The following is a 27,131-nucleotide window of genomic DNA, read 5'->3' on the forward strand; positions in this document are numbered from 1 at the left end:
ATACCCAATCATGTTACTGACCTGTTGCCAATTACCCTCCAGCTGTTTCTTTTTAGTAACACTTACTTTTCCAGCCTTTTGTTGCCCCTTATCCCAACTTTTTTGAGACGTGTTGCAGCCATCAAATTCAAAATTGTCTGCACTTATAAAAATTACCTTATTTTTTTTCTTAAAATGGTACATTTCCTCAGTTTAAACATTTTATATGTTTTTTATGTTCTATTCTCTTGTGAATAACATATGGATTTATGAGATTTACAAATCATAGCATTCTGTTTTTATTAACATTTTATATACAGCATCCCAACTTTTTTGGAATTGGGGTTGTATTCTGTAAATGACATGTGTAGTGTGTGTATTGATATGGTAGGTGGCTTGCTGTGTATGAGAGTATTGATGGTGGTTTGGGATAGGTGGGGATGTGGGGGTTGTAATTCAGGTTAAAATCATAACTATGCATGTTTTATTATTGTTTGTCTCAATTAACCTATGCCTAGAGACTGCAGAAGGAAATAGCTACCCTGCTGAAAAAAACCCCAATAGAAACCCTCATAGAATTTGTAATAGTTTTAATGGTTATAATGGGAATTATACTGGTTTTAATTGAAACTGTAAAGGTCCCTGTGGGTCTCTACTGGTAATTTGTTGCCTTCTATTGGTGGCATGTTATGTCTAATGGATACCATTAAGGGCCAATAGTGGTAATGGTTTTAATGGTTAGCTAATGATTTGTAATGGTATCTGTAGTTGAAACCATTAGAATTTATCTGATGGTTGCTGTTTGGGTTTTTTTAAAGCAAGGTAGCCAACTCTGCTACTACCAAAACATATTTTGAAATAAGATAAACTTCATTGATCTCACACTTGGGAAATTCCCTCATTACAGCAGTTCAATTACACACAACAGATAAGAAAATACACATTAAATAGAAATAGAATAGAAAAATGTCTAAATATAATATATAGGAATAGAAAAATAAGAATAAGAGCAATAATAATACTAATAGGTATAATATGAACACCTCATTTTTTGTACAGATGAATAAGAATATATACAGATGAGTAACACCGTTCATATACAGATAAGTAAAAGGAATATTGCACAGTTCACTGTAGAGGGTGGACAACAACGAGTAATAAATGAATAAATATACATAGTGCAGAATATTATGAACGTATTGGCTGACGTTGAAAGACAGCTAGCAGTGCTACATGATGTTTGTGCATTAAAGAGTCTGACTGCTGTTGGAATGAAGGACATGCGGTAGCTGGTAGAAAACATTTTTCTTATTTAAGATGAATGCATTGTACAGTGTCCTTGACAAATAAACTTAAATATCCCTCAAGGCAAACTACAGACTATTAGCCATGTTCTGTTTGGTCTGCGTGCTTCTAGTCTGTAATGCACTCGTTCTTTCTAGACGTCGAGACGTGAATCTTGCTTTGCAGAGCTCCAGCTGGAGATGCTCTTAAGTAACGCTAGGGGGCGTCAGGAGCCATTTCACACTAAAGGCATTTTCCCCCCGAGGAGCGAAAACAACTGGTAGTCTCCAGAGCTGTCGTGATGTCTCGTGTACAACTTTGTTAGCAGTTTGACGAATCGAAATGTAGCGCTAAGTTTAACTTAAGCATGGAACGCGTTATTTACACCAAATAAAACCTTACATTATTGTGAGCAGAAGTTATTCTGTGCTTTTGCTGGATCTCGTCTCACTGTGTTGTGTGGATGCTGATGGGCTCCTGCACCCACAGCGAGAGAATTCACTGAGCTCGCCTGGCCGAAGTTATCTTTAAACTGGTTTAAAGTGTTTTTATTATGCTACAATGGAGATTTATCTGTGGGTGATACTCGTTCTTCTACACTTCGCTAAGAGAGTTCAAGGTAAGTGGATTTGTTTTTCAGACAGATGTAGCTAAGTCTATGAAAACACAGCCTCTTGGTTATAAACAAGTGCTGGCTACTTAAAACCACAGACAAGATTAAAGTAGTAATAAACTTGATTATAAAGTTATTTAGCAGTACAGAATAGTGTGTTTTATTTGATGTAGTGACTTGATGTAGTGATTAGTGTTAACTCTTGCTTTTATTTAGTAAACAGGAATCAGCCTGAATTATTTACCCATATCGTCACATTTTTGTTGTCCCATCAAGCACACTGTGTATGTAATTTAATAGTTGGCCCATAATAGTTACTAATAGTGTGTACTCATTGTTCTGTTTTGCCTGCTGAAGCCAGCTGTCCTGCCACAGTAAAGAGCTTTCATCCTACTGCAACTTGCATTTCATCTGCTAGTCTGAGTCAGAACTTGGACTCTGTAAAGGACTGTGCTGTGTCTCAGGCACAATGAACAGCACAGAATCAGATACAAAAGCTGACTCAAGTTGCGGGAAATGTAAAATATGTCGTTCCAAGATGGTTCACAAAATCGGCACATTAAATGTCATTTTAGTGGTGGCTTGGCGGTTAAGGCTCTGGGTTACTGATCGGAAGGTCGGGGGTTCAAGCCCCAGCACTGCCAAGCTGCCACTGTTGGGCCCTTGAGAAAAGCCCTTAACCTTCTCTGCTCCAGGGGTGCTGTATCATGGCTGACCCTGCACTCTGACCCCAGCTTCCTGACATGCTGGAGTATGCGAAGAAAAGAATTTCACTGCATATGTATATGTGATTAATAAAGACTCATTATCAATTAGAGAACTCATTAAAGAGGTTGCTGTCTTTAATGAGTATACATTTCATAAGAAAGAAATGCTGTAAGGTTCATATCTGTCCTGTGTGCTGTCTATCAGGGTTAAAGTTTACCAAGAACCCAGCCAACCTCACGGTAACTCAAGGTAACACAGTCCGTCTAGGCTGTGCTCTTGAGGGCTTAAACGAGCCGGAGATTGTGTGGATGAAGGATGGAGTAAAACTGTACAGCATGGACCAGATGTACATCACTATAGACACACATCACTGGGAGACATATTACAGGTAAGGGACTAGAGTCTATAAAGGGTTTTTTCTTTCACAAAAGGTTCCAAGTTGATGGTTAGAGTTATAACCTCTAAACTTTGAACATTTGATGAGAAACTGTCACTGACCTTTTAAATGCATGTCACAGAAGTAGTATTATTTTAACAATTCTTAATCTTCTTAACATTGACAGACTGCTCAAGAAGCCACAAACTGTTGATTATAGAATGAAGATATAGTTTAAGGTGCATATATTTTCTGATTTTGAACACACATGTTTTCTTTCATCTTTGGTTTATACTATGCTTTTTGGAAACTTTTCAGGATTAATGTATTGGTATAAACTCTAAAAAGAAGATTCCATCTAGCGGTGTGAGGGTGAACCTCTGGAGAAACACTTGAAACTTCAGTGCAGAACCCTATGACAGACAGTTTCCCATAAAAAAATGGTTTCAAGACCCCTTATGAAATAAAAAATGGTGAATACTTTGGCATGATGGTGCTATTTAGAGCACAAATATGATATTTTGAGTGTAGTGTATGTCTTGATTATCATGTAAGATTTGTCCAGCTGTTCAACGGTTTATTCTGTACCTGATATAACCATGAACTGTAGCACATACTGATTGTTCTGAGAGTATATGATCAGTGCATGCAATCGCTCAAGTCACACAATTTTGTATTCTTCCCTTGGTGTGAAAATATTGCTTTAATCCAATCGGTTGTTGCAGCCCATCCTTCTATTCAGAGCTGGTTGTTCCAGTTTGACATGGATGACCTTTTTGAAATTAGCTGATGTCTCTATCTAGATTGCACATACCCTACAGAAAAAGAGAGGGGAATAATTCTTGCTGGTTGCATGCATATAAGCAGTGAAATCGTTTTTTTTTTCTTCCTTTATCAAAAAGGTTTACTAATCAGTGAGCGATTCTATGCTGTATATTATTATGTCTAATATAATCAACATACATCATCATGGTGTTTTTTGTTTGTTTGTTTGTTTTTTTAAAAATAGGGTATTGTTTTTCTTATGTCGTCTCAAGGTGAATTCATCATTTTGATTACCCATATGTAATTTAAAAAAAAAGATTCCTCACATATTTGTTTTCAATTTGGTTACCTGCTAATTTCCACCAGTCAGTTCTCCATTATTATATGAAGCTAGCCAACTGCAGCCTATTGAACTGCTGATCATGCTACATCATAGGGCAGTGTAACAAACTTTGAGGGAAGCACTATCTAATTTCTTTCACATACAAGGACTTGCAAATGACTGTGATTGGCTAGTGCCACTGATTGAGGATTGGCAGGGGAGAGTATGCCATCCCTCTCACCTAGAGAGCACGGCCAATTTTGCTCTCTTGACACCTGGCCAGGATTGGCTCACAATCGTCTGCCAACACCAGTATATACGTGCGTCTCAAAAAATTAGAATATCGTGGAAAAGTTCATTTTTTCAATAATTTAATTCAAAAAGTGGAACTTTCATATATTCTAGATTCATTACACATAAAGTGAAATATTTCAAGCCTTTTTTGTTTTAATCTCTGTAAGCCGTAATCATCAAGAGTAAGACAAAAAAAAACCCCCTTGAAATATTTCACTTTATGTGTAATGCATCTAGAAAGTGCCACTTTTTGAATTAACTTACAGGAAAAAATGAACTTTTCCACAATATTCAAATTTTTTGAGATGCACGTGTATAACTGTGTCCATTCTCACTAGATTGCATATATTATCACTGCACTTGTATTTTCGTCTTGTCTGGTCTTGTCTAGAAGTCTTGCTGCGTCTGAAATAAAATGGTATGTGACAATTATTCTGGGTTTTTCTGACACCCCAAACAAGTGGATAACAGCTTTGTTCAGCTGGCTCTGATTTTTTGTTGTTGTGATTTTTGGTCTGGTGTTCTTCTTAATCCCTTTTGCTTTTGTCAAACTGCAACAAGATGCAACAGGAACACCAGACCAGAAGAATGCTGAGAAAAACTGTACTGTGGGAGTGGAGAGGAGGTGCTGCTGCTTAATCAGCTTATATAGCTTTTTTGCCCTATTGAGGGTGCAAATAAGAAACTCTGAGCATGAGATTTTTTTCCATAGGAACATTTCAACTGAAGTACCTGAAGTACCTAAAACTAAGCAAAACGCACAGTATTTATCCTGGACCATCAGGTGGAATCCATGGCATCGCTTTTGATAAGTAAGCTGATGTGGTCATCCTCTTGGCAGAGTTGACAGCCATGTGTTGAGCTGGCCATGAGTAATGCACAGGCTGTCGGGAATGTGTATCAGATGCTGTCATTGCTGCTAATCCTTGGCATGAGGGTTGACGTTTTCGAGCTCGTGGCTGGTCTTTCAGATCCAGCCTAGGCCAGGTTATGAATAAAAAAAACTATGAAGAAAGCACTAATGTTTAATCCAGTATAAGGACCTATATGGGTATGAGACAACTGGTTTTCACAATATCAGTTGACTTTGTTTAAAATTTTCTTACATTAATGGTACTCAGGGATCTGTAATTGTGGCTTCAGGTGTGAATGATGTGACATACAGTATTTACCCCTCACTTGATGTACAGTATTATGAATATATCCGTCAGTCTGTCAAGCTACAATGGACACGTTTTCATTGTACTGTTATTTTTCTGTGGATTTGATCAGTCACATAAGCATGTGCTGTTACAATATATTTTCAGTATGAAATCAGTCCAGCAGCAGAATGCTGGGAAATACTGGTGTGAGGTTGAACATCATGGCAGCGTCATCTCCTCTGAGCCAGCCTGGATCACAGTGGAAGGTAAATCAATAACTTGGGTGTGTTCACTCTTCAGCTGTACATGCTCACACACTTATTGTTGTTAAATGATACTGAGAGCTATAGCAGGAAGATCTCTACTCTATTAACAGTCCTAACAACCTTCACACATTTTGTGTAGGAATTCATCAATTGATCATTAGAGTACTCTACAAGTTATCAGACAAAAAATACGCAAAAAGAGCATTTGTATTTTTTCTTTCCATTTTACAGTTTCTTTACGGGATATTAGACAAGTGACTTGTAAAAGGTCTATATCGAAAATATGCTGTATTTATTTATTTATTTATTTATTTATTTATTTATTTATTTAAACTTGTTACTGTGTCTAATAATGTGGCACTGATTTTTTTTTTTTTTTCCTCACTTACACTCTTAATCTCTATGACAATGTTAAGCATTTTGTCTAGAGAACAGAGATATTAACTTGGACATCTTAGTACAGACACATTCATGCTCTGTACCACCCTGGAATATAAAGAAACCAAACACCATAATGGATCTGACCCAACATAAGAAGACAGATCGTTTCTACCAAATGTGTAGAAACGATCATTCTTAGACATAAGATGCTGTTTCTCACTCCATAAATACGTATATACAGATGGATCTAGGAGGGACAATCATGTGTCTGCAGCAGTAGTGTTCGGTTAACAGCACCTCAGTATTTGTATTCCCGGACAATGCTCAGTTTTCACAGCCGAGGCCCGTGCTTTGGTCCTAGCCCTAGGGCAGATAGGGCGTACACAAAAACGGCGTTTTTAAAGTCTTCACGGACTCAAAATCCTCCCTACAAGCACTTGAATCTTTAAAGACTAAACACCCCATAATTGCCAGCATTCTACCCAAAGTGGATTCTTTACAGAGACAAAATTTCAACTACCTTTTCTGTTGGATACCAGGCCATATTGGGCTGTCTGGCAATGAACAATCAGACATTGCTGCTAAGGAAACCCTCAAACTGAGAATTACAGATTGTCAAATCCCACCATTAGATCTCAAACCAATAATAAGCTCATACATACAAAAAGTGGCAAATGCAATGGCACTAGTGCATTCATAACAAGCTACACGAACTCAGCCCTGTTATAAATGAAAGACACTTCCCTCATTTCCGATGGAATCCACACACGACCAGACCGTATACACAAGATGCTTTATTGAAACCTCGAATCACACAACAGGGAAGAACCACAAACATGTGATTCCTGTAAAATAAGAATGACTGTTATATAGTCCAGATATACGCTCGTACTCTTAATACAAGACAATAATTCTACTCAGAAAAGATATATTTAGAAGTTTTACAAAATGTCTCACCAGGAAAAATTCTAGAATTCTTATCAAATATTAAAGTGCTTATATAAACCTTATATACCTGCTGTTGTTGACACTGTTGGAATGTTGTAAAATTTTATCATTGTAATACTGTAAGTAAGTAACTAATAAGTATTTACAGAATATCCTGTTTTACCTACATTGATCTTGCCATGAAAAACATTGATGCTGACATCGCATTATAAGAAAAACAAATAAATACATCTCATGTCCTTTCTGATTAATCTTCAGGTGTACCCCACTTTACATTGGAACCCCAGGATATAGCCACATTTCCTGGTGCTCCCTTTAACCTGACGTGTAAAGCTGTTGGGCCTCCTGAACCAGTGCTGGTGCTCTGGTGGCTGGGGGGAGTACAAGAAGGAGATTTCAGACCCTCCCCGTCTGTGCTCTTGGTAGAAGGTAACTCTGACTGTCCCTGGTCATACTGAGAAAAGTGTATGTCATGTGTGACTCACTTTTAAACAATGTGAAGCAAATATTTATTATATTACATAATATATAATATATAACATGCACTCTTAAAGGTAAGTGCATTGCTGACACATTATGACTAATGCGTTTCATGTGACGTTTCAATAGGTCTATTTGGATTGTGAAGTAACATTCAAAGGTCGGGATGTATATATATAAAAAAAAAAAAACGAGCAGGATTTTTGATGTCTGTCTTCTTATTTGAGAACCATGGTACTACGTTTTAGTGTTCTTGTGAAGAGAAAAGGGCTGTCTCCATTTATTGTTGTAAATACACTCCCAGCTCGGTTTCCAGTATGACTTTTGTTTGTTGTTTTTTTTTGTTTTTTTTTAAAGCTAAATGTCACAGGGTGTGTTCGAAACTTCACAATACTGCCTGCTCAGGTATTATATGGAGGCAGGAAGACAGTTAGTCATGTCCAAATCGAATAATTGCATCAAATGCTGCTTTCTAAGATACCTTTATCTGGAGCTTGATTTGAGGGGACAGTTATCATGGCCAAAAAAGACAAAACTTCAGTACACCAGGTATCATATCACCTTTGAATTTATGACATTATGAGAGTTATGACATTGAATTTATGACATTATCACAGTTAACTCAATTTTAATCCAATCTTTCACTGGAACTTGCACACCATGCTGTTGACAAATTGGGATTTCTTTATGTCAAGTCAGTTAAGTTAGGATTGGTGTGAAGAACACACCTTTAGAGGAGGTTGTTGTGTAGAAATCAGTGTGCCAAATTTGATTAACTGTTTCTAATATAATGTTAGACCAACGATTTCTCACATAGGGGACTCCCAGGAACTTCAGGAAATCTCAGCAAAGAGTGCAGTAAAGATTTGCAATACAAAGCCTTCGTTAGAGAGACAGAGAACAGAGTGTTAAGATCTATTTCTGATGACTGGTGTGATGATATGTTATTGGGTACAGATCAAAGCATTTTTGGTGTGAAGTAGGCAAGTTGGGAGATTCAACGTTAGATGTTGATTAGTCTCAGATGGTGGTAGAAGGCCAATAGCACCTCAACCAAAAGGCTCAATTGTAGCAATCAACAGCTGTGAGGTTACAGAATTTAACACCAGTCATGTTTAAAAACCTGCAAAATTGACTACAAACCTTCTTAAGTTCTAGCTAGAATACACCTATGTTTCATACATTTAAGTACAAAGTTATCAGCACAAAGTTATTTGTGTTCAGACCAGTGGTATTTTTACCTGTTTCTAAGTAATCAGTGAAGTGTAACCTTGCTGTAGAATTTAATCATCAGAAAAGACACACACTTCATGTTGATTTTTTCCTTTAATGTCATCTCTCTGGAGCTTTTTTCAGAAAAGAATCCGAAGATAGGGTAATTTTATTTTTTTTAGTATTTTGATGCCAAAACTGACAACCAAAAAAAAATGTAAACTTAAGTCCTGGCTACCTAGCTAGTTAAATTAGGTATATCTATCTTCTAGATATAGAAGTATCCACAGCTCCCCATAACACATCATTTGAATAGTATTGTCTCACATTATTACATTGTCACATATTCTTCTTGTCCTGTGTACTGTACCCTATGCTCCTGTGCACTGGCTCCAACATCAGCAGCCTAAACCTTTGAATTAAATAACAGTAGTGGGGAAATAAGCAATCTGTGTGCACATAAATGCTATTTGTAATTGTTTTTACTGAAGATTTTCTTTCTCATCAGAAAATTCAGAAATTTCCCTTTTTTCCCCATTGCTTTTCAATTGCTTATGAATGCCTGTGTGGCTGAGCGCATTTCACTTTCGAATTAGTGGCAGTTCGAGGGCAGCAATTGCTTGAATGGTGGGTTCATTATTATTCTTAATGAAAAACACAACAACATAACAATACAATGACAAACTCGCTTATATTACACATGGAACTTTTGAAACCAAATCTTCCGCCATCGTCTTGTCAGTCAGCTCGCCTCTCTCTCGTTACGTGATAAATGAAATTTGATCTGTGCTGCGATTCTGACTCATGCTGAACGGAGCAGACGCATTCAGTTTTTAATTGCAGTGTCCGTTCTGAACTAAATTATATTATTACTATAAAAAAGCAAAACGACAGTGGGGGCGGTACTGCAGTGGGCAAGTGATGTAATTGGTATGTGGCCGATCACCATGTAACATCGGGAACACCGACTATCACAGCAGGCCTACTGCCATTGCATTCTTTCCTTCCCTTCATCCTTTTGCAGCTCCTGTCTTTGCCTGTCAGTGACTGTTAACATATTCCAGCATCCTGTCTTTTCTGTTATGGAACAGCTCATACTTCCTTTCTGTGAAATGCATTACAGAAGTCTATAGTGCCCAGACAAACTTTCCATTTTAAGATGGTGATGGGGAGTATCACCCCACCAGTAAGTGCATTACCATATTGGTTTTTCTTACTTCTGTAGAGTAAGTCAGTGTCTGTGGCATCATAGCTTTGCCAATGTAGCTTTAAGAGCATGTTTAGTTTAGTACATATTTTAATGTTCTCTTTCAATGTTGCCTTCCAGTGGCCTCTAGCTAAATGTGCTACTGCAAATGTAGCTGTTTGACAAGGTTACAGGAACAGCAGAGATCAAATAACATACACACACACTAACTATTCATCCTCTATTTTCTCTAGGTGTGAATGACAGCATCAAATTTTACTGTGAAGCCAAGAATGCTAAAGGTGTTTCTGTGTCTCGGACTGGCACTGTGTATATTAAAGGTGAGCTGTGCTTTTATCCTTATCTAGCACAAACTGTACTGTAAAACATAACCAACAGCTACTTAATGGGTCAAAGTAATTCTTACAGCTTATCAAGATTTCAACATTACTTCTTACCAAGTGATTAAACACAGCAAATATGGCAGAAGGTTTTGAAGTTGATCATCCTTGCCAGGGAATGTGTGAGATCCCCACCAGGGATCACCACATGTATAATGCAGATAGAGACATTTAATGTATGACCTGTAATTCAGTTTAAGACATTTTATTGGTAAAGCTGTGAAAACACTTTTTGGTTTTAGTTTTCTTTGCAGTGCCTATTAATAACCATTCTGTGTAATAAATTTCTGTGGAGTAGCTTTTAGAGGCTGTACGTATAGGAAACCTTAAACTATATGGCCAAAAGACTGTGGAAACCTGATCATCACACCCATATGTGGGTCTTCCCCAAACTATTTCCAGAAAATTGGACGCACACAATTGTATTGGATCTCTTTTGTATGCTGTAGCATTATAATTTTGCTTCTCTGGGACTAAGAGCCCCAAACCTGTTCCAGCATGACAATGCCTCTGTGCACCAAGCGATGTCCATGAAGACATAGTTTGCCAAGGTTGCAGTGGAAGGACTCGAGTGTCCTGCACAGAGCCCTGACCTCAACCCTACTGAATACTTTTGGGATGAATTAGAAAACTGACTGCGCCCTAGGCCTCCTCACCCGATATCAGTGCTTGACCTCACTAATGTTCTTGTGGTTGAATGAGAAAATCCCCACAGCCATGCTCCGAAATCTAGTGGAAAGCCTTCCCAAAAGAATGGAAGTTATTATAACAGCAGGAACTGAATTTGGAATGGGATGTTCAAAAAGCACATATGGGTGTGATGGCCAGGTGTCCACACACTTTTGGACATATAATGTAGCCACTTTGGGCTAAAATTCATCTCTACAGCCAAAGGCAATTGTACACTTTCCAAACAAGGGTACATGAGGCAGTACAAGAGGTACACAGCAAATCTACAGTGGCTGTGTAAATGTAAAAGAAACAATATCAGTCTACTGTAACGGCACTATCAAATATGCACAAATTAAGAAACATTGTAAAAAATGTTGGTAAACTAATTAATATAATCCAATCAATCTTCTCAAACAACCAAACAGGAACATAAAATCCATCTTTAAAGCAGAATTCCCATTACTGCAGGAAAAAAGGCTTTGTGGCAATTACTATAACTTCCCACTGCTTTGCTGTAGTCATGCAGTTATACTCTGTCAAATTATTTAAGATATATTTGCTATATCACCTGTGATATGGAGAACTATATGAAGTCTCTACCAAAGCACATTTTGTAAAAATCAGTTGAGCATAAAGTTATAAATGATTTAATCAGGAAGACCATCATCTCCCCATAGCGACTACACTGACTAATGAACAATACTTGCTGCAGCTAATATGGTAGAGAGAATGATGGATGACTGTAATTAGTAACAGCAGCAAATGCAACATCTAGATTTTTTCTTCAATGCTTCAGATCCCTGGTTCCTAAAGCTATTATTTGTTTAATACTGATGTGTATACTGGTATTTCCACTTTGTACTATTGTAACAAATTAGTCTATGAATATTTTGTATAAAATGGAAATCTGAACTTCTTTACCCTTCAGTACCTCCTGAGTCTCCTACGAATATACAGATTCACCAGGTGTCTGAGAATGTGACCCTCATGTGGAGCCCAGGGTTCACTGGCTATTCTAACTTGTCCACCTGCACCATTCAGGTACTATACATATCTGATCACTCAAGACTTTTCTCAGGACAGTTGTGCAATAAACAGTTTAAAAAAAAAAACCCCTGCTATCTCTCTGTGCTGTTGTGTTTGCCCCATTTATAGTGTTATCTGTAAGCTACTTGAATGAAGTTCAACTAATGTTGCTAGCAGCCAACCTCAGCAGGTATCAGAGGTGTGGAAACTCTATGATAGAACAGGCCTTTGGTATGCAATTACCGATTTCAGTTGTTAATTTGTGTTGGGGGTAGAGCTGTTCTTCCTAAGATTAGGGCATGAATCTTGTAGAACAGAAATTCACAGATTAGAATAGGATGCATAACCAAGACCACTTGTTTTAAAAAAAAAAAGTTAAAGAATTTAGAATTTAGATTTGTTGGGTTTGACAAAGTGTGTAAGCCTTTGTAAGTCTTTCCTGAATGAATGGACTCTCCATCCCCCTGCCCCAAATATGTCTGCAGATGTCTAAGAGCTCTGGGAGAAAGGTAAAACTTCCTGACCAGCAAGTTACAGTGCCACCCTTCCAGCACACGGTTGGTGGACTCAGCAGTCACTCCAATTATAGCTTCAGAATCCGCTGTGGTAATGAGGTTGGATCCTCTCCTTTTTCTCCTTGGATGGACTTTCAGACTCCAGAATCAGGTATACATAACTCCTGATAAGAAATGATATATCATCAGTGCACACTGAATTGTTTCTGATCATGTGCAAAGTACTGTAGCACAGCTGTTTGAGCAGCAGAGAGGAAGGTGGAAAGGTCAGTCCTTAGGAATTTACACCTCAAATCAGTCTTAAACCTCCTACAATGTGTCTCTTTCCATTAATGACACAATACAGTTGTTTTATTTTAGCTTATTCTAATCCCAGAGAGGACAAACCAAGCCAACTACTTCATTTTAGCAAATCAGAGAAGCTTAGATCCATTTCTGGATAATTCATTAGCCTGTAACTAACTAGCCCTATATAGTGAGCTGTTTGAGAGTAACAATAAACAGCCTTCAGTTGAATTCTAGAAACTCTGGTTTTTCTTCCCAGCGTTGGGCTCACGGCCCCAGGCAGCTGCTGGGGGTCGGGGGTGGAGAGAGGAATTGGCCTGGCTGGTTGGAGGAGCAGTAGGGGTTTCTACTGTTGATCTTATTTACGTTTGTAAACTGGCAAGACTGGCCTCAGTCCAGTGGATTCCAGCCTTGCTGGTACAATGAGCTATTGTGTGTGTGTGTCCCAAATCCATCTCAATGTTGGGCTTATGCAGGGTTTGCACTACTGCCACCCACTGCTCATGACTGATATTACCCTCTTTGATTATTTAAAATGTTGCGAATCAAATGTTCAGGATGTCTTTATCTTGATGTATTTAGAGGATTATCTATGGTCACTATGGTCTATTTCTGCCTCTCCGATACAGTTCCCTCAGCAGCACCCAAGAATCTAACCTTTCACTTGACGGAGCAACAGCTCACCCTGACCTGGGCAGCGCTCGAAGAAGAAGAGCTGAATGGACGATTGCTGGCCTATAAGGTGCAATGGAACGTGGGTGGAGAGAATCAGGTACATTTATTAAGCATCAGTCAAGGCAACACCTTAAAGTACACAGGATGTAACCTATGTATGACATGGAATGAGGTAATGTGTATTTTGTAGACCTGCTAAATACTTAGAAGTGGCATAAAGGAAATGTTGCTTTAATTTTCCATCAGTCAGAAACAATGACTATCATTTGTTGTGCCTGTATTCATAGATATGAAAATGCTTGTCATGATAGTAAAGTGAACTTTTTAACCTGATATTAAAGTGGACTTGTTGAGACTGAAACAGAATTATTTGTTTGGTGTTTATTAAGTAAGGAATAAAACACAACAGGCAGTGTTGTACAATAATCAGTGACAGGGTGGTGTGATACAGCCTGACGAGTTAATGTTACCACTCCAGAGTTGTTTTTTTCCTTTAACAGTGTGTCCTGAAGTGTTTATTCCCCTCATACCATAACGTAAAAAACCGAAGAGGCTATGCTTCTTTACGTTGAGTGTAGGACTCGAGGTGTGCAGTGCTGTTCACCACTTATTGTTCTGTCAAACTGCTGTTCCTGCTGCTTTTGTCATCCTGCAACTCTTTCCGAGTGACTGCTGGCTTCTCTCTTATCTTCCTCATCATTAGTCTGAAGCCTCCGGTATACTTGGTGTTGTTTTTTTTTTAACCCGTACGCTAGCGTATGCGCAAAGTGTACTCCATTTGACATGTACGCAGACGGTCGACGCGTGTGCATTACGACAACTTACACCACCAGTACAGAGTACAGTAAGAGTCAGTACAGAGCAGTAAAGCAGGTTTTCTGGTGTGAAGGATGACAAAGAAGAAGAATAACAACAACACGAAGAACAATGGAGGAGAAAGACATATGCTGCTAGAGGAAGAAGATTTTTTTTAAAAGCAAAAGAGAAGATGGTTTGTGCGTCCACTCAACCAGAAAAGAGCTAGGGATTGAGAATTCACTCGTGCCGTCTCTTCCGTTTTTTCAGTTTTTTTCTTTGACTACCTTGAGAATCAACGGCCCTGGGTCACTGTTGCCACCTTGTGGAACAACTAAATAGTGCAAAAGAATTAAACGTGCGACCTGTGCGTACAAAGTACGCGTGGAAAAATTGCACAATGCGAATACTCTGCTGATGACGATATTTGCAACACACGTACTGTATGCTGGTCCTAGCGTACACGTAAAAAGTGAAGCATACTTTCGGCTTTATTCCCTCACCGGCCTCTTTTCTGTTCTCTTTCTTGAAGTTAAGACAAAAAATGCAGATAGTTATTTTACTGAGAAACCGGACAGTGTAAACCTTAATTTCAGGAGACTTTCCCATGGTGGAAAATTCCTGATGGTTACAAAGTCATGACACCTGAGAGTCCTTCCCTAAATGTCAAATAAACATCTCCTTACAGAAAGCTTCACCATATAATGATTGGATGATTTTCTTATTAAATAATATAGTCTTAGATTTTGTGGTGGTTCCACCATACAAGTTCCTATGAAGTAATTGTTTTATAAAATCGCTAATGTATTAGCATGAGCGCACTAATATAAACCTGCCATTTGAGGTCTTCACTATTGTCAGAGCTACTGTTATAGGAAATTAATCAACACCACCTGGCCAATCAGATTTGCGAATTCAACAGCGGTGTGGTATAATGTGATTATTTTTTATGTTTGTATCTTGTTTAAATTCTACGAACAATTTTCATTGTTTTTAGTGAAGTAGTGACTCAGTGGAAGGACATAAATGATTATGAAACAAATTTGTCGTCCTGTGTCAATGATGTGTGGCATATAATGACAGACTTGGCTTTCACCAGTGATGGTATTGTTTCAGAAAACCTTGACTGATATGTGCTTTATCTTCATGAATTTGAAACATTGTTTAATAACTAAACTTCGCCTTCTTAATTTTCAGGAGCCATTACTGTTTAAGGAAAACTTTGCCCATGTCTCTGGAGGAGCCCGTTTCTTCAATGCCACTTTTCAAGTGGCTGCTTGTTCAGTGGTAGGATGTGGGCCCTTGAGCCTGCCAGTGCTCATTATGCCAGCTTCAGGTAAGCCCGATAAAGAATTAGGAAATCTGCTATGGTGCCATTTTGGATTGAGCTCAGTTTGCAGAATATCAAACCCTGAAAGCCTTGTACATCTTAACATGTTTTTTTTTTTTTTTTTTTTTTGGTCAGTACTGTGTTTTTGTGCATTCATGACTGTTATTGCAATATTGAATGTTTTAAAGGATGTATGAAACTACCCATGAATTATATTTTAATCATTTAAAATAATTATAATAATATGTAGAATAGTAAATTGGTTAATATGGTCTTAACGCACCATAAACAACTGAATAGCTAAGAAACATTTATGTACCTGTATCCTTAATTAGAAATGCCATGAGCTATCAATATAGAGTACACAAATAAACAATTTGCACATACTGTCCTTCTGATATCCCTTTTAGGTAGTAGGCTAGCTCACTGCTAGTTAACAAGCTTGCATTTCTTACAGGTTGGCACAGATATGATTTCAGTATCTAATTTAACAGTAGCCAAACCTATCAGTACATACCTTAACACCCTAAAGATTTTGTTCCTCACTAATGTTCTTAGTGAGGAATAACTTAAACATCTACGCTAACAACTTTGGCTAAATGTTCCAGGTACCACTCTTTTCTCAAACAATGGATGTGATGGGTCCAAAACATTGCAATCACTACCTTAGCTCATATTGAACTTTACCCTAATCATTTTCCTATGGAAGTAATACGAAAGTTCACATTTTATTAGAAAGTAATGTGATTATTTGCACAAAAACACCAGTTGATATAACATGAATCAGTACTTCAAGAAAAGTTTACCATGTAAAATCACAATTTTTAGCATAACCTAAAGTCTAATACTTAATAGAGGAACTTGTTTTGCTCTGGAATGTTATTTCAGCTGTGCAGGCTCAGTCTTCAAGAGGGCACATGTGGGTGGGTCTGCTCTTTGGATTACTGGTGGTCACCGTTCTGGGACTTCTGCTAATAGTCCTGGTGCACCGCAGAAGCAAAGAATCTCAATTTGGGTAAGCTGGAACAACTAGAAACAGACTAATTGTAAGCAAATGCAGCCATTGGCTATGACTGGCAGACATTGGGCTCAAAGTGCTTTTATTATTCTGAGAGCAGTTCTGTATATTAGCAAGAACGATATTTTCTTTAGCAGATCTGCATTCAAGCCATCAGGGATGGAATCTGTGGTGTCCTTCACTGCAGTAAGATCCTTTAACAGACAGGGCTTGGAGCTCCCAGAACACACGTGTATGTGTAAATGACATGGACATAACCACTATAAACAAACACCATTAGTGCTGGACTATATGCTTCAGTGCATGTGTTCATTTGAAATGTTGTGCCCCCTCTAGTGGACAGTGTGGGCATCAATGATGACTTGAAGACCAAGCTGCGGGATGTTCTCATCCCAGAAAGGCTTCTCACTTTAGGGCACATGCTAGGAAAAGGTAAGCATTACCTGCACATCCATTTCAGTACACAGGAGAATATTTTTATACAAAGGAGCCTTGTTAGTTTAACAGGTTGGCAGCAAAAATTATAGTGGTTTGGCTGGAAATTTAAGTGTATTCAAAACATTCTTTACCCTTCACATACCAGCCAAAACATAAACTGTGTGAAAACAATGTGGAGCTCAATTACAAATAATTAACCTAAAAAATATACAAATTATGTGTACTATTTAAGGGTCAATCAGATTAATTTAGTAGAAAATCTGTTTTCATGTGCAGGGGAGTTTGGTTCAGTGCGAGAGGCCTTTCTCAAGATGGAGGACAACTCCGTACAGAAGGTGGCAGTGAAAGTACTGAAAAGTAAATAAATATTTCTTGCACAATGACAACAGCAAACCTAGTTATTGTTTAAGCCACTGTTTATTGTACTTATTCACTAAGTTTTTGTTTTGGTTAAAAGCTGATATCAGCACTTCAAGTGATATCGAGCAGTGCCTTAAAGAGGCTGCCAACATGAAGGATTTCCATCATCCCAATGTCATCCAGCTCATAGGTTGGTAAATGAACTTCTTGATTACTGAAAATTAAAATTGTAATGTAAGTAACAATGTAACCCATTTTATAGAGATATGGTCTATTGGATTGAACCATTACATATACTATATGGTCAAAAGTATGTCGACACACCCATATGTGGACCTTCCCACACAATTATATAGGATGTCTTTCCCTTCACTGGAACTAAGGGGCCTATTCTAAATAATGATCCAGCATGTCTATGCCCCTGTGCACAAAATGAGGTCCATGAGGACACGGTTTGCCAAGGTTGGTATGGACGAACTTGGTTGGCCTGACCTCAACCCCACTGAAGACTTTTGGGATGAACTGGAATGCTCTGTGCACAAGTCCTCCTCACCCAAAATCAGCGCATGACCTCACTAATGCTCTTGTGTCTGAATGAACAAATCCCCACAGCCATGCTCCAAAATCTAGTAGAAAGCTGTCCCAGAAGAGTGGACGTTATTATAACTGCAAAGTGGGACTAAATATGAAATGGGATGTTCAAAAAGCACACATTGCAGTGATGGGCAGGTGTTCACTAACTTATACATATAGTGTATAAGTGGGCAGGTCGTTTTCATTTGAGGATGAAATGTAACCATTAAAATGTAGAACTTTTAATTGACTACTCCATTGACTAGATGGAAATCACAGGATATGTGTCTCTTTCTGACAGGTGTGAGCCTGCATAGACGACCCCAGCAGCGGTTACCTATTCCTATGGTGATCCTTCCCTTTATGAAACATGGTGACCTGCATACGTTCCTCCTTATGTCCCGTCTGGGGGACGAACCCTTTGTGAGTGTCAAAACTCCTGGTGTCCATTTTAATAACAGCAATAAGACTGTAAATGAGAATTATGTAAAAATACATGAAAATACATAAGTATAGATTTACATATATTTATTGTTGTTACATATTATATAAGCTATCATGAACCAAAAGACTTGTATTAAATAATTTATTCAGCCTATGTCTGTTGATAAAATCCTCTGCATTAATAGTTAAATAATTGCTCTCTGAATTTCATGGACATGGATTTGCAATGGTGGTGGTTTTTTTTTTTTTTTGTTTGTTTTTTTGAGGAGAAATAATTAAAACGCTTCATCTCCTTTTTGTCTTTCCTACAGACCCTGTCCCTAAAAACTCTTGTTCAGTTTATGCTGGATGTTGCTCGGGGAATGGAATATCTTGGCAGCAAAAACATCATCCACAGGGATTTAGCTGCTCGCAACTGCATGTGAGTCAGTTCAGTGACACTTTTAATCGGTTAGATGAAGCTTCCATAACTAGCTTCTGTATGCAGCAAACAGTTTCACATTAAATGTCGTGTTTCAAATGATGGCCTACCAAAGTAAATCTCATTTTATTTGTTCCATTCGTCTGTTTTAGGTTGAATGAGAACATGACTGTATGCGTAGCAGACTTTGGGCTTTCCAAGAAGATCTACAGTGGTGATTATTACAGACAAGGGTCTGTCTCAAAGTTACCAGTGAAGTGGATTGCACTGGAAAGTTTGGCCGACAACGTTTATACAACGCAAAGTGATGTGGTAATTATATGTCTGGTGGTTATATATATATATATATATATATATATATATATATATATATATATATATATATATATATATATATATATATATATATATATATATATATATATATATATAAGAATGTGTGTGTATTTATGAAGTGCCTTTTAATAGGCATACTTTAACAATAACCATAGACAAATGAAAACTGTGAATGATGTTTTGGTCGCTGTTCATTGCTACCTTGATTAATGTGTCCACCATATTGTAAAGTGATCACAAACCAAGATATTAATGTAATTAAGTCTACTTCACCACTTTTTAAATATGTGTGTGTTAACAATAATAAACCTGTCAGACTGTACATGAGAATATAAAACCACAAAATATCATGTACAATTGTGTAAAATTTTCCGTTACAGCCACAAGTTTTGCTTAAACTAATTAAATCAATTGTTTATTAATCTTATTTATTTATTTATTTATTTATTTTTAAAATCCTGGTCAGAGTTGTAATGTGTCCAGATCCTATAACAGGAACACTGCATGAGATACAGGACCCTCAGTGAACCAGTCAAATTCTCAAGCTCATTCACATCTAGGGGTAATTTAGAGTCTGTTAGAGAATATTGTTAGAGACTATATTGTTTGTTTTCCTCAGTGGGCTTTTGGGGTGACCATGTGGGAGATTATGGCTCGAGGGCAGACTCCTTATCCTGGAGTAGAGAACTCAGAAGTCTATGAGTACCTCATCAAGGGTGAAAGGCTGAAACAGCCATCCGACTGTCCCGATGACATGTGAGTTTGAATCCATACTAATTTGTATTATTAATTTTCTATGCCAGGAATTACATGATCAAATGTGACCGTATGGCTTTTCTGTCTACTAACGATCCAAGCAGATGATTCTGTGTTTATTCGGCTTCATTTTACCATCACGCTGAAATGTTGGATGCAGCGTGAAATATTAATAAATAGTAGGTGTAATGATACATTGTGAAATTATGCATTGCGATGCAAAAATCTGATGTGCATTGTGAAAATGTGTGATTCACATTCTGGAAATAAGCATTCAGTTAATGATGAGTCTAATGCAATTGCACTGTTTGAACACCAGAGGTCCTAATCTGCACAACCCATAGAGTTAAAATATACAGTACAGAGAGCATTCTGGTCACATATTTGCCTTCTTTCAGGGATAGCCCGCGCCTTTACCAGGAACCATCTGCTCTTGTGAAGTGTCCCATAGCTCCAGATCACAATGGTTATATGGTTACACAACCACATTTAATAACTAAAAAGAGCACTTCAGTAAGAGCACTTCAGTAGCTTTCAAATGACACTAGCCCCTCACCACAGCAGTCTACAGTGCCCAAGAAACAGGCAGTAAAATTATGGCATTTTAGCCGACTTTGGAGCTCTATTTTCAGTTTAAATGATGCTTCAGGCACTGCTACAGAGTTCATTATGTTTCAATTGATTGTTTTCCCCAGGATAAACATTTTGTTTATTCAGTCAAATTTATAAATTTACAAATGTATTTATTTATTTTTAAGTCATGGTGACCTAGTACTATATTTTGTTTACAACATTAAACTTCTGTTTGTAGCATTTTTATACATATACAGACAAAAATGCACATTGTTTTGCATTGTTTATGAAAAAAGGAGTATTTTCAGACATCCTTTTTCTTCATTTAAAAACTTTAAAATATCATGAGAATCAAATTGTGAAGCTAGTTCATGAATCGACTCAAATCGTGACTGAAGTATGTCGTTGCAGTTAATAAATAGTAAAATATTATTTGAGCATAAAATAATGTAGGATATGCAAACACGGTAGGTGTAAATTTCACATATACCTGGAACTACCATTGCAACTTGTGTTTTATCAACAAGGAAGAAGGGAGAAAAATATTTAGATAAAAACATCGATATGAAACATCAAGACCTTGGAGTAAAAAGGCTGTAATCTCTGAATCCATTTTGCAAAATGAGTTAGTGTTATAAACGTTATTTACATGGCACAGAATATATGTGAGACATTTTACTACAAAATCAATGAATTAAAAGTGTATATAAAGTTGAAATGCATGTACTTTGACCTCACCAAGGATCAAAAGTTTATGGCTAAATTTCCTAAATTACTAAAAAAAAAATAATAATAATTTTTTTTAAAAATCCTCAGAGGTTTGTTTCTTTCCCTTTTTCCATTCAGCTACGAGATCATGCACAGCTGCTGGTCTCCTGTCCCTAAGTGCCGTCCCAGTTTCCAACAACTGACAGCTCAGTTAGAGGGTCTCTGGACTAAACTTTCTCCAGCAGCCACAAAAGAGCCACTGCTTTATGTGAACCTGGAAGATGGTGATGGGGAGCCGGATTCTGGGCTTGGGGCTACTGCCGATGTGCTGAGCACTTACGAGTCACAGTGGGGTGTGCCTTGGCAATGTGCAGATATGGGGGACGATGAAAAAGACTGGCTTGTGGTGTCCTCTGGGGCTGCGCTGGCTATCGGCGGTGACTGTCGCTACATTATTGGCCCATGTGGGTCGACAGAGAGGGAGAATAGACAGTCTGAGGATGGGCCCTCTGAGGATATCAAAGATGATGAAGAGGACATTATCATAAATGTGTGATTTTTTTAAAAATTTTTACAAATTTTTTTATTTTCTTTATGTCCAACTTTTCCAGACTGAATTAATGACAGACTACTGTACACAAAAAGATGGCATTGTGAAGAGCAGTTAAAGGATGACGTATCAGCAAGTCCTGATAGACTGGAGAAGTATGTGAGGTGTATGATATAAAGAACATAACACACTATTTTGTGGGCCAACATAGACATATACAATCAGCTAATCAAGTACCATGAATAGGCATAGTTTTCAAAGGTAGTAGATATTAATAAATGTTTACAAGCAAAATTGAGTTTTCACATTGAACAGTGCTAAAACTAAAATTTTATAACTGTAAAAGTGGGTTTAATAACTTTGTACCATGGGCACTGATTTACTGTATTGTAATGTTTCTCATTAAGGCTGATGATATTCCTCTGTCGGAAATCTCTTGCTTTTACTTTGTCATGAAATATAATAGTTTTTATCCATTTACAGTGCCAGTATTGCAGAGTTTGTACATCTACACAGGATTGATGATTTGGTAGATTGCACAAATGGTGCATGTTATAAGTGTCTTATGAATGTTCACATTACAGCATTCGGTATTAAGGGATGTGAAGTGCTGAGATGTCCGTTATAGTTTTAGGTTATTTTAATGTTAAATGTGTTTGTTAAAATGTATGCTTTATTAGCTCAGAATAACTTGAAATTGTACATTTAGCATTTTCCTTTACTTCATTAGTGTATAAGAACTAAAATTTTGAGTTTCTCTTTGCATGTTTTAAACTTCTTTTAAAGTATTTAACATTCCTTGTTAAATAATGAAATAGATGTGACCATGTTAGGCAGGACTTAACGCAATAAGTAAGTAGCATCATGCTGTCTAAGTTGGTGGTATATTTTTTATTTTAATGAGTGAACAGAAAATGATCAGACTTATTTTGATTATGGTTGTATACAGATCAAGCTTAGGACATGTAAAAATGTAAGTGATGTACAGGCAACAAATATCAGACAGCATTCAATAAGCAATGGGCTGTGGTGTATATACAGTCTGAACACTTCACCCAGCTTTTAGCCGACACTTGAACTATATTGAACTTTCAGGTTCTTTTTGTTTAAAAGTATTTAACTGGAAAGTTAAAACTGTTACAATGGAGCTGATATTGCGCTATACTCAGCTGAAGTGGACCGTGTTTCTGTTCAACACAGCTCTGAATTTTGAAAAAATAAACATGAATTTTGAAGTAGCCTCCGTGACTTGTGAATGTTATTTTTCCTTCTCACATTCGGTTGAATATTACGGCGTCTAAAACCCAACGGTTCCCATTTAACGTTTCCCAGTGGAACAGCAATTCCTGAAAAATCCAGCTTGTTTAAACAAGTTAACAAACCACAGCTCGAGCTGATCAGGCTGCTAACCTGCAGACCACCTTTTCCAGCTACGAAGTTATTTTCCACTTGCACCCTTTTTGCAAATGCGACCTCGGGCTACTGAAAAAACAGAATACGACAGAAAACATCAATGTGGCACAAAACTAAACATACCGCAGGGTGAATCTTTAACCATAGTTTATTTACAGAGGCACTTAATCTAGTCTCGTAATCTTTCTTCTACAATCACTTCCATTCATATCTGAAGTGTATTCCAGCTATTTTCTTCCTCCATAAAGTGTTGTTCTGTCAACAAAAAATACAATATTTGAGGAAAAAGTATTATCGATATATTCGCAGCACCATTGATCAAATTCTAGTTGATATTATCAGGACTTTAACTGAAGTAAAGTGGTCGGGGAAATAAATAAGAGATAGGACCGAGGGCCGTTTCGTTCTCCTGGTGCTCCTTGTCGCAGCTCTTCCGGTTTCCTCAGTAGCTGAGCTCCTCACTGGCAACAACACACCCCGTTTCCACGTGATTGTCAACCTGACTCTTACACGGGATTCAACGGGTCTGCTTACCGGCTTCCGAAGCTACAATTCGTCGTCCGAAACGAATAAAAACTACCAAAAACACATTTTATCCAGACAATAAACGGTGGAAGAAGTGTTAAGTAAACGCATGCGCAGTCCTGTTCTCCAGCCATGCGTCGGTGCGCTGAGGCTGCGCACGAGAGCGTGCGTGAACGCGCCTGGTCTATTGGTGTCGTGACGTAACGCGTCGTAACATGCACGCAAAGTCCGATGGTGAGACGTACAGCATAATATTTTGATATTCGAAAGCACAGCGGATGATATTATCGGATGCAAGGGTTGTGTATATTTTTTTAAGAAGAGGCACACTTCGATATGGGCATGTGCGTGCTTTTATTGAAGGACCGAGCAAGCTGACTCGACCGCGTGGTTTGCTGTTCAGCCTCGCTTCTGATTCACCCGCCATTCGACACTCACTGGTCGACGTGCACGCGCCGCACGTCCCCCTCTTCGGCCTTGTTGAGATATATGCGACGTTCATGATTCAGAGGTGATTGAAACTTAATTCTTGTTTACGTGGACACCAGATATTGTAGCTGCATCACTATTTCTCACCCGCGAAGTGTAGATGAGGCGTAAATATGATCGGTTTAAAGCAGATAATGCATATGGGCCTGACTGAAATGTTGTGGCTTGAAGGTAGGCCTCCCTCAGTTGAAGTTTAGCCAGCTAACATCGTATTCACAGGAACCCAAGTTGCATAGGCCCAAAGCAAGGAATTAACACGTGTGAAGTCATTCCAACGAGGATTCAGTCTGAATTAAGTGAATGTTTACTTCAGTTATAGTCCTCGGAGGCGAGGAGTCGCTGGGTCGCGCGCACTGTAACTTGCAGTTGGAGAAAATATGCATGTAGTTGAAAATAACTACTCTAGCGACTCTTTTCAGGGGGTAGTAGCTAATGCATGCTCAAAATGTCGCTAGATAACGCTGTTAATTCGCCTAGTTGACACGATAAACTTCTCAGATCAAAAGATTTCATGAAGACACTAGAAACTGAAGAATTGTATTAGAATAGAAAGTAATGGATTTGAACTTCTGTTATAAGGTACGCTCACACATACAGCGACAAAGCAACCAGAGTTCTTTTTCAGTGAGAGCTGGCGACTTCCGGCAATGTGAGCAACACGACCTTTGGCGACTGTGTGCGCGTGTCCAGTGACGCAACAAAGTTGAGAAGTTTAACTTGATGCAAATTTGGAGCGACTTGGTGCAGTGACTGCCAATGGCAGTGAAGACAGTAGAACGCATGTGATCCGTAGCCTGTCGTGTTCTCTAGCAGAAGTAGCGCCATTGCAGCAAGCGCCGCTTAAGCCTCTGGTATACTTCGTTTTTTTATGCGACGTACTCATAGGCTTTCAAAATATACTCCATTTGAATTGTACACGTACACAGGCGGTGGACACATACGCATTACAACTTGCACTACCCCTCCTGGCATACAAGAGTCAGTACAGAGCAGTAAAGCAGGTCTTCTGCTATGAAGGACGACAATAAAAAAGAATCACAACATGAAGAACGGTGCTTGGGCAATCTCTCACCATGATTAGCACCCATATACAAATCCTTATACACGTTAAAGCTAGAATGATACAAACGTGGGTACTTTCTTACCTGTACTCGTTTCCATCCCTTCCATTTTTTTTCTTCAACTGCCTTGAGAATCAACGGCCCTGGGTCACTGTTGCCACCTTGTGGAACAACTAAATAGTGCAACAGAATTAAATACACGTGTGACCTGCACATCGGGTGACGCGTGTACAGAACGCATATACCCTGCTGATGATGAAGTTTGCGTCACGTGTACTGTAAAAAGTGAAGCATACTTTCTGCTTTAGCTTAGCTTATGGTCTTAGCTTGTTTAAAGCAAAAATAATAATAATGAAACACTTTTTGTTGCAATTGAGCAAAATCTTGGTGTAGCTCCTATCTTGGGTTAAGTGTCCAACTTTGCGCTGCTTCGGTGCCTGGGAACGAGCAGCATCAAGCCAAACACTTCACCCAGGAAACATTGAGGCCACAGCTGAGGAGCTGTGAGCCCGCTCCTGGTCACCATTGAATAGATAATCAATGGCACCCTGATTGTGACACTCACTTACCAAGGTAGGAGCTTACACCGGGATTTTGCTCAATTACAGCAAAAAGTGAATGCGTTTCATTATTATTATTTTGCTTTAAATGCTCTAAGGCCATAAGCTAAGGTAAGCTAATTGGCGCTGGCGCTTTCGCTGCAGTGGCAGAGAGCACACACTGCTTCTCCCTCATCTCGTAGGATGTGATGCATATAAACACTGGTGAATTGGTACATACAAATGCCTGTCCTCCAGAATGCTTAAGTTGTGTTAAGTTTTAAGCGGCAAGAAAGCTGGTTTGTTTTCAAAAGAGGAATTCTAGTTGTGCCACCCATGTTACTATGGCTACCATAGTATGGCAAGAAGCATGAATGCCTACTGCCGACTTCATAGTACAGCGACTTGCAGTGATAAAAGCACTGTATGTGTGAGTTTACCGTTTAAGAATTTCTTCTTAGAAAGAAGTTGTCTTTGGTCATGGCACCACAACTAACTACTTATTTCTTCATATCAGGAAAAAGAGGCAGTGGCAGAGAGTAGTTTTGAACATTAAGGAAAATGTTATGGATAGAATTGCTCACATTTATTACTTAGAAATATAGCAAAGAAAAGTTTAAAATAAAGAGAAAAGAAGTGCGATGGTGCAACAATCACTGGTGATCACACATTGACGGTGTGTCAACCAAACCAGCTGTCTCAGTTCATATAACCAACAGCTGTGTTGTGAGCTGGAGAGCCATACCGAGGGCAGGACAGTTACTAATGTCTGCTCAAAAAGTTTAGACGTGTCACTATTTTAAAAAGTGTGTAAAGGGGTCTAAGCACTCCGCTCTCCAGTACAACATGTGATTATGGGCAGAGCATTTTGGAGGGACATATAGTGGTTCACTGTATTGCAACTGTGAGCACCAAATGACCGTATGTTCAAAGAGGAACAGACAATATTGCTTCCTGTCACTTTGGTTAGTATTTTACTAGCTGGATTAATTAGCTGGTTTGTGCTAGGATGTTTTTTTTGTTGTTGTTTTTAAGTTTCTTTGTTCTTTACTATTCAAGGGAATTATGCCGGGCAAGTTTTTGTTAACATTCAGTCTGAATGCTCTCTAACATTTTTTTTTCCAGTTTTGCCAGAAAACAAAAACATGACTATGACCCTGTTTGTTCTTGGTCATTTCATGTGTTCATATCTGGATTATCCCTGCACCCATTTGAAAGAGTTACAGTAAGATACTTTTGTCTTTATTTAGTATACTTCCTGTGTATATTTAG

General features: G+C 38.3%; 2 protein-coding genes across 7 annotated transcripts in view; both read left to right on the forward strand.

Annotated features, from left to right (window-relative positions):
• Positions 1-1,517: 1,517 nt before the first annotated feature.
• Positions 1,518-23,070, forward strand: tyro3 (TYRO3 protein tyrosine kinase). 2 transcript variants are annotated; one of them, XM_017476411.3, is made up of 19 exons: positions 1,518-1,882; positions 2,789-2,972; positions 5,649-5,749; positions 7,337-7,507; positions 10,211-10,297; positions 11,958-12,070; positions 12,541-12,721; positions 13,485-13,627; positions 15,523-15,661; positions 16,544-16,670; positions 16,808-16,905; positions 17,010-17,105; positions 17,388-17,468; positions 17,569-17,661; positions 18,346-18,467; positions 18,800-18,909; positions 19,062-19,221; positions 19,865-20,001; positions 21,421-23,070. In XM_017476411.3, exons 1-19 carry the CDS (start codon positions 1,825-1,827, stop codon positions 21,836-21,838), a joined length of 2,619 nt encoding a protein of 872 aa, XP_017331900.1. In that variant the 5' UTR covers positions 1,518-1,824; the 3' UTR covers positions 21,839-23,070. The 2 variants fall into 2 exon arrangements, with proteins under 2 accessions (XP_017331900.1, XP_017331901.1); XM_017476412.3 differs by having other exon boundaries at positions 16,811-16,905.
• A 654-nt stretch (positions 23,071-23,724) lies between these two features.
• mgaa (MAX dimerization protein MGA a) overlaps positions 23,725-27,131 on the forward strand; it is a 28,616-nt gene continuing 25,209 nt past the window's right edge. For 2 of the 5 annotated variants that reach the window (XM_017476410.3, XM_047157691.2), the window contains exon 1: positions 23,952-24,281. The gene's annotated coding sequence lies outside the window, so the exon portion shown is untranslated. Of the gene's footprint in view, positions 24,282-27,131 lie in introns of all 5 variants that reach the window. The other 3 variants (XM_017476404.3, XM_017476409.3, XM_017476408.3) reach the window with 2 other exon arrangements.

Source organism: Ictalurus punctatus, chromosome 9 (assembly GCF_001660625.3).
Source record: "Ictalurus punctatus breed USDA103 chromosome 9, Coco_2.0, whole genome shotgun sequence".
Classification (NCBI taxonomy): domain Eukaryota; kingdom Metazoa; phylum Chordata; class Actinopteri; order Siluriformes; family Ictaluridae; genus Ictalurus; species Ictalurus punctatus.

Bases quoted from the DNA above. Each gene is read 5' to 3' on its own strand.
- tyro3 (XM_017476411.3), top strand. From the start codon at position 1,825: ATGGAGATTTATCTGTGGGTGATACTCGTTCTTCTACACTTCGCTAAG. The intron at 5,750-7,336 runs GTAAATCAATAA...ATTAATCTTCAG, and splicing joins AGCCTGGATCACAGTGGAAG to GTGTACCCCACTTTACATTG. The intron at 16,671-16,807 runs GTAAGCTGGAAC...TATTTTCTTTAG, and splicing joins AGCAAAGAATCTCAATTTGG to CAGATCTGCATTCAAGCCAT.